The sequence below is a fragment of the Choloepus didactylus genome, chromosome 1 (assembly GCF_015220235.1).
Source record: "Choloepus didactylus isolate mChoDid1 chromosome 1, mChoDid1.pri, whole genome shotgun sequence".
Classification (NCBI taxonomy): domain Eukaryota; kingdom Metazoa; phylum Chordata; class Mammalia; order Pilosa; family Megalonychidae; genus Choloepus; species Choloepus didactylus.
In genome coordinates, this window is record NC_051307.1 from 210,591,158 (window position 1) to 210,603,491 (window position 12,334).

At 45.7% G+C, this 12,334-nt stretch overlaps 1 protein-coding gene across 2 annotated transcripts in view; it reads right to left on the reverse strand.

Annotated features, from left to right (window-relative positions):
* Positions 1-439: 439 nt before the first annotated feature.
* Positions 440-12,334, reverse strand: part of IL17RD (interleukin 17 receptor D) — a 60,504-nt gene continuing 48,609 nt past the window's right edge. Inside the window, exons 8-13 of one of the 2 annotated variants that reach the window (XM_037798722.1) lie at positions 10,350-10,415; positions 9,206-9,260; positions 8,590-8,700; positions 7,553-7,716; positions 4,107-5,046; positions 440-3,409 (exon numbers count right to left, since the gene is read on the reverse strand). In XM_037798722.1, the coding sequence (XP_037654650.1) occupies positions 3,297-3,409; positions 4,107-5,046; positions 7,553-7,716; positions 8,590-8,700; positions 9,206-9,260; positions 10,350-10,415 (1,449 nt within the window). In that variant the 3' untranslated portion in view covers positions 440-3,296. Of the gene's footprint in view, positions 3,410-4,106; positions 5,047-7,552; positions 7,738-8,589; positions 8,701-9,205; positions 9,261-10,349; positions 10,416-12,334 lie in introns of both variants that reach the window. The other variant, XM_037798721.1, reaches the window with a different exon arrangement.

Below are 12,334 nucleotides of genomic sequence, written 5' to 3' on the forward strand. Positions count from 1 at the left end.
GGGTTTTTCCTTATCCAGGAATAAAAGAGCAGTTCCCTTCCTTTATTTAAAAGAAATGATGTTCAACTCAGAAAACAGAAATTCTGAAATTATTTAACTCCACAATCTTTGGAGGGGCAGTCTTTCCGTTTGTTTGTGCGTAAGTCAGGGGACCTAGACTAGATATGATTTAAAAAAAAAAACAAAACTAAAACAAAAAGCGACAATGGAAGCTATGAAGCAACAAGATTGAACTTTTGGCAAACATACATGAACTTAGATATACATATTTATTACACATTGATTCCAATGATGTCATTGCCGCTAACGACATTTTGAACTTCTGATCTGGGAACTGTCTTTATTTATTGCTAATGCATCACCAAAATCTCCACCTCTCCACTCAAAGGTTGGATCTCATTTTTAGCTCAAAATGCTATTATACCACTTACCCCCCGGATGGGTCATCTCCCCGAGTACCTGGGCCTGGATCCGAATGACTTCTGATTCTTTTTGAAAATCGATGCTCCACAAGGCCCAGGACTCAGTCGTCTGGAGGACGTTCTGCACCCTGTGCTGCTGGGCTGGTCGCCACAAACAACTGCTGCCACATCTCAAACAACTGCTGCACATCTCTACCCTGGGCTTCAACCTCCCTGATAACTCTCCAGACAAAGCTGATTGTATCAGATACTGAGTCCTTTCCGGAGGGTGTTGGTGAATTCAGGTGAACAACTCCCTCCCTACCTGCTGCTACTCGCAGGCTTCTCTGTTGCCCGTTCTCCTCACGGGGTGTCATCTCACTTCTCCACACATCTCTGACTCTCAGGATCCAGACCTTTCACTGACATCATCCCTATATTCTAATTCTGGTTTCTCCAGGGTTTAAAAGCCTGTGACTTGGCAGGACTTTTCTGTGAATTCCATTTTATCATTTCCACTGTCCCGGACAATTAATGAGTCAAAAAATACAGCTCTCCTTAAAACAGATGTTTTTGCCTTACTCTGCAAGGAAACCATTCCCATTGCCAGACGTGAAACTAATAAGGTAAGGCTAGAAAGTTGGACTTCTTAACTTATTCACACCACACTTTCATTACCTGGTATGTTAAGAGTTTGAGTTTGATGAACCTCAGTAACACTAATATTTCAAAATAAGACCCCAGACCCCAAATTGGAACTATATTCCCTTTTACCAATTTCCTAAGTGAGTTCATTTACCAAGCTCTCTGCCTGGGGCCCATGGAGCCCCAGCCCTCCAGGTCATCCCGGGCCCTGGGGCCACTTTCTCTGAGATGTCTCCTGTCCTGTGTCAAGCTGAGTAGCCATCCTAAAAAGCAGTTCCTAATGATTCTTGGGGATATGCAATATTTCTTGTTTTCTATAAGAAAACTCCCTGATAATGTTGTCAAGTGAGTTCTCACATTTGAGCAAGTTTGGCCCGACCAATGTCCTTCAGAGAATGTACACCGAGGCTGAAACGACAAGACGGTTACGTGTGGGCAGGAGCCGTGTGCGTGTCTCAGATTCCTCAGTGACAACATGGAATGTCTCTGCTCTAACAAGACGCTTGGTTTTATAGAAGAGACAATCTGGCAGCTCCACTCATCTCTCTGAGCAGCTGCAGGAAACTTGATGCCAGAGAACAGACGAGCACGTTCTTCTCCCAAGATGCTGCCAGCTGCCTTTACAGCGCAGAGAGTGTGACATTTGCATCAAAAATACACACAAACCTCTACTTTCCAGCAGGGGTGCAACCCTTCTCTTCCCCACCTGCCGAACATGTGTTTGGCAAGGAGAGCCCTCCCCATCCCCACCTCTCACCCCACCTCTGGATATTTCTCAGCATCTCCCTTAATGTTGCCCCTATCTGATGAAGGAGTGAAAGCAATGGTCCCTGGTATCAGCGCTGAGAAAACAGAGCGCCCAGGAAAAAGGTAGAGAAAGATGCTCATGTCCCCTCAAGGACAAGGGTGGGGGGGTGGGGGAGAAGGGATGCCACAGGGGAGACCAAAACACAACATCATGTACAAGCTAATTGACAATCCGTATTGAAAGAACCATTTCTTCCTGGAAGCAGAAATTCTCTGTAAAGAAGACATTCTTAAGAACAGAATTAAAGCAAATCATTTGCTCCTATGCTCAAAATGCCTAGTTTTGGTCGGACAGAGCACAAGAGTCAAATCTCTCATTGGGAAAGTACACGAAAAAACACAGTAAAAAATGATTCACAGGCTGAGTTGGGAGGGGTACTTTAAGAGCCAAGAAATTTCATGGATTTCAGGTACCATGTCTTCTTTAGGCAATATTCAAAGAGCACATCTGTCTTTCTGACAGTCCCCTCCTTTCCACCTCCTCAAAAAGTGGGTTGTCATTAATCAAACCAGTTCGGCAGATTGACTGGCTACAACCTCCACACACTGCTGTATTTCAGTGGATTCTGATCCCTAATATTACGGGCACAGCTTTAGACCACAGGGCCAACCGGAGCATGAACTTCAACTTCCCATAATACGGCCCAGCTGGATACCAGCCTCTTAAAAATAAACGTTGGGGCACCAACATCTGAGATTCAGTGCAGTAAACATAACCCAGGGAAAGCTGGCAGGCAGATCCAGCCCCTGTGCAATGTCTACTCAGACCCCAGTCTGCACATCTACTAAACCAACCCAGATGGAGCAGTCAAGATGCTCAGCCTGGAGCAGCTGCCCCATGTCAGCCACCACCGCCACCCATGGACACAGAAAGACTCGCTTTATAAAAGGTGATGGTATAATCAGGCACCTTCCTGACCTGTAACCTGGAGCTTACTTAATACCCAAGTTACCCTAAACTACTCATCAGAAACAGACAGGAACATCATCTGTGAGAACACTGATTCCAGACAGACTGGCCCTTGATGTTCTGTAGCTGTACTAACATTAAAAGTGTTTTTTCCACAAAGCATTTCTATTCAAAGCAGCCAACTGCAAATAGGCAAAGTTTGCTGAGATAACTTAAGTCTGCACGATCAGTGTTGGCATTTTCCTGTTTCTCCTTCCACGTTTCTTCCCCATCCCCCAGAACAGGCTCAAATTTGAGGATGAACTAATGTGGTCAGGCCTTACGGGCATGCCCTCAGAGCTCCATATGGTTTTAGAAAACTGGAGACGTCAAGGTATCTGGTGGCTGGTGTAAGAGGAGCAAGTACTGGCCAAAATTTCACTCAGAAGATCCTTGCACAAGACTCAGCTCTAAGTGGCTGCACAACCAGGGAGATGAGCTGGGAACCGGGGAGGCGGCAGCTAAAGTGGCAATGCTTAGACTCTTCCATTTCGTTACAAAGGGGCAACCACGTGGAGTTCATCGGGGTAGCTGTGGCAATCGAGTCCTGCTTTGTACATCCCAGAGGCGAGGAGCTTGGAAGGAAGGGTAGGTGGTTCCTCCTCACCTAAGGAGAAAAGACAGACTTCATTGAGTGGGAACTTGTGCCCAAACGTAGCTGGAGTCTGTACTTAGAAAGAAGCTCTGCACAAGTAAGGCAGCATCCCACCCAGCTCAAGATGCTGCATCTCATCCTACCAGCAGGTTCCAGGGCCCTTAGTTGAGGGAACAAGAGATCTTCCATGCACAGCAGGAGTCAGGCACTGACGGGGTGAGGGGCTTCCTCCCCCTCCCTGCTACCCAGGGCCTTGTGCTGAGCTATGCCGGAGAGGACGCTGCACCCACAAGCCCCACGTTTAACGGATGTGGATTTACAGGCCATGGGAAGGTGGGGGTGGTGAAAATGTCAGGTTTCCCTAAAAGACACAGGGCCACAGACGCTTCTCCAGAAAGCTAGGGGCCCAGTGTGTTTTTGTGTTCAGCTGCTTTTGGATTTTAGAAAGGTGGAATATCGTATCTTACATAGCACCCCTTGAGGGCTGGGAAGGTCACCATAATTTAACATCGGTATTGCTGCAACTTTAAACCTGTGATTATTCTCATTATCTGGAATAAATCAAGACTATCAATAGACCTGTCTTAACTTCACATCAGGTTTCACTGTCAAATAAGCTTGCACCAAAATTAGAAAAATGCTTTCACTGTGGATAAAGGCTATCAAGAACCAGATTCCACGGCCCTCTCGGCTCTCCTCTGCATCTTACCCAGGCCTGAAGAGGAAGACATGCTCCCTGTCAGGGAAGAGGTTTCTGTTTGGTCCGTTGAGAGTCCTTCCATTAGAGGCAGAGACAGCTCAGACGAGGGCACGGACGAGTCGTAGATGCCCGAGTCCCGCGGCATGTCTGGGGGGCTGACAGCTTTCACCCTGTGCAGCAAGGGCTGCAGGGCAGAGCTGCCGTCAAGGGTGGCCCGGGCCTCCATGTCCTCATCCAGGCCCAGGTGCTGACCTGCCAGGTGCAAGTCAGATGACACAGCCGCCCCGAGGACGGCTGCCTCTGCCTTTAGGCAGAAACCGCTCTGGGGACCTGGTTTGCACATGACATCGTTTAAAACCAAGCCCGAGTCAAACTTCTCCAGGACTGGCTCCCGGTAGACGGGTGGGGGAGGATGGGAGGGAACAAACTGCTTCTCAAACCAATCAGGTTCCTCATCGATAAATTGGTGCATATTGCAAATGGCGACATAAAGGGACCGGCCCGATTTGCTCCGGAAGTAGTTCCTTCTGCTGATGTGGCCAGGGTACGGCCCCGGCTCCTGCAGGCCATGGTCTCGGGAATGCAGGTGGGAACAGAGCTGGGGGAGGCTGTCCATGAGTTTGTACTTGGTGCTCAGGTCCAGGACTCCGGGAATGTCTCCCTCGCAGGAATAATCAAAGTAGACGGCGATGAACTTGCTGAGCGCCGCTGGACACTGCTTGGCCTGGCGGAGCTTCTCGGCAATGGCCGACACGGCCACCAGGAAGAGCTCCCGTTTCCCCGAGCCTCTGCTGCCTCCCTTGTGTTTGTAGTTCTTCTTGTCCACGAAGTACTTCATGCCTTTAGAACACACCACGATGATGAACTGGGACTCGTGGATCTTCTGAATGACCCAATCTCTTTGCCTGTCTTTGCAGAGACTAAAGTCTTCCCAAAGGTCCAGAGCCACCTGGAAGGAGCACAAAGAGCCTCATCTCACCTCTACAGAATGCTCAGTAAGAGCCTGGAGAATCGAGTGGCAAGAATGAAGACATTACAAAAAGGGCACGTCATCTGCCCCTTAACCACTGCTAGCACCACAAAGGAACAGGTAACCTCCTGCGGGTGGCGGCCCTCTGCTGAGCGCTTGCCACCCATCACCTGATTTCAGCATCCTGTGGGGCCATTACTTTACCACTCCCACCCCACAGGTGAAGAGATGGCCAAATCACAGACCACATGTGATTTCCTTCAAGGAGCTTCCAGTATGGTGGACAGCACAGGAACCAGGAACTGGGGTTAGTGTATCTGACGAGGGGGGCTGCCTGGAGGCAAGGGGGCAGATCCTGGAGAGAAAGCTGGCAAACTCGGAGAGAACGTGGATGAGCGACCCCAATGCAGACCGGGAACTGGGGCTCAGGCCTGGATGTCAGAGTCACTGGATGACAGTGCCAGTCGACTCACATCTAGAGAGTGTGACTGTACGAAGAGGACCCCTCCGGCTACTCTCACAGCCCAGGGTGGGCCATGGCATCTACCACAGCGACGCAGCCATTCTGGTTAGCTGCTCAGGCGTGACTGGGGCCTCTCACCTCAACTTCTACAGGGGCACAATCCTGTACTGCCTTTAACCCTAAGGGGGTGGGGAAGGTGGGGGGAGGAGGTGATACTGACAAAGGAAAGAAAATGAACAAGTGTGGCCCCCTCAGAGGCCTCACCTTCTCATACCACTTTCACCTAATCCTACTAAAATCATCTCTTGGCAATTGTGTCAGCCTCTCTCCTTCTATAGTTCAGAAATTAATCCCCAATGGCTAAGGCTGAGCCGGGCAGCCACAGCCCCTGAGAAGGGACAGGGATTCTGAAATGATTTTGTCCTCTTTGCTCTAAGTTGCTACCCAAAGGTCACCCCCAGCATCCATCCACTTGCTGAAGGTAACCCTGAATTGTATCATGCTTTCCTCAAACCTTGCTAACATCATATAAAATAAAAGTTAGCTGAGACTATATATCAAGCATTTTTTAAATGTTCCTATCTTTGACCTAGCAATTCCAGGAATCTACCCTCGGGAAATCGTCAGCAGTGGGACAAAGTTTATCTCCTGAGATGTTTAACATTTTGAATTAACTCAAGTATGGTGAATTGATATTATGGATTATGTGGCTATTAAAAAATGCAGTTTACATAGTATACGGTGTGGAAAATTAAGGGAAAAGACCACTGCAATAGCCCAAAATGCAAAACTGCATGTGTGGGTTGATCCCTGCAGAGAGACCAGGAGGATGTACATCCAATGCTAACTTAACTGTGGTTCCTCTTCCTCCAGCCTGGGATTACAGGCACGTTTTTACTTGTTATCCTTTCCCAGTTTCCAAATTGTCTACAATACGATTACATTCATAAGAGGGGAAAAATCTTCCCCTGAGGCTAATGACTTACAAAGTAGAGCAAGCTGGCTTGTCTTTGGGATGAGCCACTGGCTAGTTTGCAGACGTTTTCCAAACGTGCTGATCTGCTGACCTCACCTGTTTGTTCAGGGGAAACCTGGCCAGCCTTGTAAATACACCTTTGTGACACGAGGGGGCAGCCTCACCATGTGGAGAGATTCTCAGAGACCCATCAGCGGCAGTGTCAAAACGCAAGTAACTTTATATTACCCAATTATTGTACAATCCTTGCATTTGTAAGCAATAGTGTGTGCTACAGGAGAAGTTTAGACTTAACTCTAAAAATTAACACCATGACATTGGAGAGAAGCTACATATTAATAGCGTAACTCAAGAAAACAGCTAAGAAACCAGAGCTGACAATTTGAGCACCTGCTTTCATTGTGCTCTGGGGTCATCCATCCTGCCTCCTGGGGAAGCTCTCTCAGACAGCTGTCCTCTCCCGCATCATCACTGCTTCCTACCAGTCAATGGTCAAAGAACCTTACAGAGCCTTAATAATAAACATTACTCCCCGACCACAATATGCCCTCCAATGGGCAGCTCCATTTTCCATTCCCCTTCTTAGCAAAACTCCTCCAAAGAATTGTCTAAAGTCACTTCCTTATGTACCATGCTATCTCTGACACTCTGGGTGGGGGGAGTTCTGTCCTGAACATGCTCCCCAGTTGTCTCTCGTGCACCCCCACAGTACCCGTGCACCCCCACAGTACCCACGACCACAGGACACCACTCACACCCCCACACCACTGTCACTTTAATGCATGCAAAGCAAAGCCTCCTGCCAGGCGTTTAAGCAGGAGCGTGGCAGCGTTAGAACTGGCAGGGTTAGAACGAAGCGTCATGAAGCATTTAGTGCAGGAGACGGGTAGGACAGACAAGAGAAGAGTGTCGAGGGTGGTCCCGGATCAGAAGCTGTGGTACTGGCCCTGGGCAGGGGTCACCATGGGAGGCCCAGGGGTGGGGAGAGAGGATGGAGCATGGGCACCCTGCCCGTGGGCCAGGAGAGTGGCCTTCAGGTTCCGCACCTCACAGCCGCAGAAGTCCTGGAGGAAGTAGGCGAAACACTGGACTACGTTCACATGGTTCTGGCCGTCTCTACTGGAATAGCAGAGGAAGACCTTGGGCCGCGGCCGGAGCCTCTCTCTGGGGAGTGCTGTGGCGAAAGTGGAGGACTCCGAACTCTCTTCATCTAAATGTGAATATATATTTTCTAAATTGGAAGAGAAGATACGGTTGACACCCACAAGCAACGCTTTGCCCAGTTCCCGTTTGTCCTGACTCAACCCAGTGCTGACTTGGAGTCAGTCCAAGAACAACAGCTTCTAAGGCCCTGAGGGCTGTCCCCACTCCCCAACTCCGTCAGCTGTGGTCACCGCTGGGAATGGGGCAGCCGCTTCCGCCAAAACTCATCCTTAGACTGAAATTCACCTTGGACAAGCTGAGACCATCGTTGGGTCAGAAGAGGGCACCCAGAATTGCCACTTTCACAAAGTGCACTTACCCAGGACCAACTAAGCACTGGCTGGGCTGACCTTTATTTTTTATTTTATTTTACTTTTAACTTTTTTTTTTTATTGTGGTATAACTTACAAGGGGTAAAGCACCATAAACCTTAAATGTACAACTCAATGAATTTTTACATAAGTATACACCTGTCTACCCCCCAACAAGTCAAGATACAGAATATTTCCTGCACCCCAGAAGGTTCACACCTGACACCTGACTTTTATAAATGGTCAACCCCTACCTATGTCCTTCCTCATACTTTAGACTTCCTCTGTAAGGCTCTTCATTTATAGCCTGAATTTGAGAACAGATCTATGCCAATCCTCTTAGTGGCTCCTGGGGTTAAAAGCCAAATAGTCTAACTCCGGGAACTTTATGTTTTGTCCCCGCTTTTCTCTCCACTAGACAGGGAACTGACTCCAGGAGCCCCGTGGCTTCCCAGATGCCAGCGTGGGACCCCGGCTCACCTCACCTGTGGAAGGACCAGCACTCCCAGCCTCACCTGCTGTCAGCAGAGACCCCCGTCCTGCCCCTAGGGGGACAACACCGCAGATACCTTGCTGCTTCTTGCGACACATCACCGTGAAGAGCGTGGCGAAGGCCGAGACGACCACCAGGGGCACCGTGATGGCGACTGCTCTGATGGGCCCCGCCCACGGGGAATGCACTGGGAAATTTCAAAGGGAAAGATTTAAACTTAAGCAGCGTGACAGCTTCAAAGAGAACCTCGGCCTTTTTTTTTTTTTTTTGAACATAAGCCATGCAACAGGTTCTGGGACCACTCAACCACCTTTCTCTAGAACTGGTTCAGCGTTCATAAAAGGATTCAACTGTTCATTTTAAAGGGTTGTCGAAAACAATCCAACAGTTAGAGTCTGCTGGGATGGTAAATACCTATGAGTGAGAATTTTGCCTAAGGAAACCTTCCCTCCCACCACTTTTCTTCCCAGGACAATCGACTATTTAGTCCCAGCGACACACACCAACCACACTGGCTTTGATCTTCCGGGCATCAACACAGGATGGGAAGAAAGATCTGATGGAATGTCATTTAAGATGGAGGAGCCAAGTTTTGTTTTGTTCTGTTTTATAAAACCATGAAGTACAAAAAGTATCAGATTCTTTGGTCAACTGTAGCCCAGAGCCAAAATTTCACTCAAAAAAATTCTCACCTGGCTTTAAGGCGTAATGCATCACTTTTCTTGTTGTATTAGTGTCATCCACCAGCTGCAGAACAGAGAATGATTTATTCTTTTTTTTTTTTAAAGTGAAAGCACCCCCAACCAATTATGCCTACCAGGCAAGTGGAAAAAAAATGGTGATTTCATTCATTCTTCCTGTCTGTGGGCAGCGGAGGGGATAAGGAGAGGAGAATGGAGCAAGGGGAAGGAGAGCCGCCGTACAGAATGCCTGCTGGGGCCTGTAACCATGTACAGGGCCGAGATTAGGCATTAGGTGTACTCAGGTACATCTCTGCTTTACCAACTCAAAAGTCTAAAATTTATCAAGTTTCCTTTCATGACTCAAAAGGCTCCTTATTCATTGAAGATTTTGGCTAGGGGTTTCCACATTCTAACAGTTTTCAAATAAACTGAGGTTCTATCACCAATTTTACTGGGCCTCCATTAATGCTTTAAGAAGGTGTGTTAGTTTAAAAACCACGTGCTGCTACCAAGTCAAGCAAGAACTAGGCATTATTACCAAAATGTTAGGATGTCCTGGTTGTCTTTGAGTAGTGGGGTTATGGACAAATTTTTAATTTCCCTTTCTATTTTCTTTTACTCCCAATTTCTGCAGTACTTATATTTTGATATTGGAAAAGGAAAAAAAAAAAAGGAGAAATATATCATTTACTCTTTTACATGCTATTTGAAATGATGTTTAGAACTCATGTACATTTATACAGAAATTCATCAGTAGAAACCCTATAGAAGTCTAGGCAGCTAGAGTAAGCATAACTTTTGTTTTGCCACTTTAAATACTAAAGGAAAACGTTTTTAAAGCTAAAATTTAAAAAATACACATTTGTAGTATGAAGGAATACCATATAGCAACTTTAAATCATGAGTATATGCATTATACCACTACATAAAAAATACTTCTTTGAAATATTTAGTGAAAAAAAAAATCAAAGATCAATTATGTATAAACTTTAAAAAAGACGTACTTTAAGAACCATGTAAAAATATGACTATGCAAAAATATAACTAAACACCTTCAATGGTTGGAAATTTTAGTGTTGTAAACATTTGGAATTCTATTTGAACTGGATTTGTTCTATAGAATTACTAATGGGCTTTCTTGAATTATATATACCTCAATTACATAATCCCCTGGAGAAACATTTTGAAGGAGGCAGCTGGTTATCTCTGTATTTTGCTCCTACAAAGAAACAAACAAAACTTTAAAAATTAACTTCTTGTGAGTCTCTATATAATCTTCTATTTCTTAATTGCTAGGGAATTAGAATATCTAGAAGGAAAGAACTGAAATGGAGGAACTGTAACCCATAATAATATTCTTTGAAATTTGCTATATACTACTTGTTAAATTATAATTTGAAAGTTATCGCCTTTTTGTGTATATGTTATATCTCACAATAAGGAAATAAATGAAACTATGGTGCTGTAACCCATAACATTCTTGGAAATTTCCTATATAACTACTTCTTAAATTGTACTTTGAACGTTATCACCTTTTTGCATATACATTGTATTTCACAATAAGGAAATAACTGACACTGTGGAACTGTAACCCATAACATTCTTTGAAATTTGCTAACTACTTGTTAAATTACACCTGTAAAGTTATCACTTCTATGTAAATATGTTATATTCCACAATAAAAAACAATAACTTCTTGGATAAAGGTCATCAGGATCCCTTTTCTCCCCCAGAGCTGGAGGAGACTTATCATCAGTCTTAAATCCATTATTAGAAGATGTCAACTTGATCATAAACCAGCTGTCTACCTGCCAAGTTATCTGAGCTTCACTTTGAAAAACGGGACCCCAGTTATACTGTTCCCTCAGCTCATGGTCTCCTCAGCAGAAAAATTTGATTTGAGAACAAAGAGATGAGTTAAAACCACCTTCTACTTAATAAAAGAGTATGGAGAGAAACTACCAGTCTGTGGGTATGCATATTTTAGTTATCCTAATTTTAACTTGGGCAGACAGTCAAAGAAGTTAATGACTAAGGTGAGGGCCACCAGGAAAAAAAAAAAATACTATGACAGGACCCAGCACACAAGCATGTCTAGGAGGGCACTGGGTTCTTCCACCAGGACCAAAAACATCTCCTGGAGTTCACAGAGGACCATCTTGGCATTCCTTACTCCTTAGTTATCCTCCCCCCAGTTTAAGAGTTTGGCTACTGCTTTTCTTGTCAGCCTTGCCCTGTGTGAAACATAAGCAGCAGGTGAACTGCTAGTGGCCTGGATCCTAGATGTCGGTTTTCCACTTGCTAGCTATGTGACCTTGAGCAAGCCAGGTGACCTCCCTGAGCCTCGGGTTTCCCATCTGTAAAGTGGAGACAATAGCAGCCTCGATTTCAAAGAACTGTAAAGGACTCAATGAGCATAAAGCTTGAGCTTGGTGCCAGACATCCAGCGAGCACCTGATTAATGTCTTAAATACATACAGAAGAACAAACTAGGATCGACTAATTACAATCAATCCTCAGGATTCACAGATTCCCTATCTGCAAATTTACCAACTCGCTGACATTTTCTTGTAACCCCAAAATCAACAGCCATGGCCCTTTTGCAGTCACTTGCAGACATGTGCAGAACAGCAAAAAACTTGAGTCACCTGACATGCATATTCCAGCTAAGGGAGAACAAGGCAGACTCTGCCTTCTTGTTTCAGTTCTCATACTGTTACAAGTGTTCTTTTCAAGGTACATGCCGTGCAATGTTTTCCGCATTTCTGTGCTTTCTGTTGGTGATTTTGCTGTTTAAAATGGCCCCTAAGCATAGTGCTGAAGTGCTTTCTAGCGTTCATAAGCACAAGAAGGCTGTGGCGTGCCTTATGGAGAGAATATGTGTGTTCAGGCATGAGTTATGGTGCTGTCTGCCCTGACTTCAATGTTAACAAATCAACAATATATATTAAATAAGGCATCTTTAAACAGAAACACACATAAAACAAGGCTATATATGGATCAGTTGATGAAAATTCCGTGATCAGAGGCTTGCAGAAACCTAACCCTGTATTTCCCCTGGGAACAACGGTTCAGTACTCCCTAACTCAGTGTTCACGGTGACTTTACAGAACATAACTACCGCAAAGGACAAGAGTC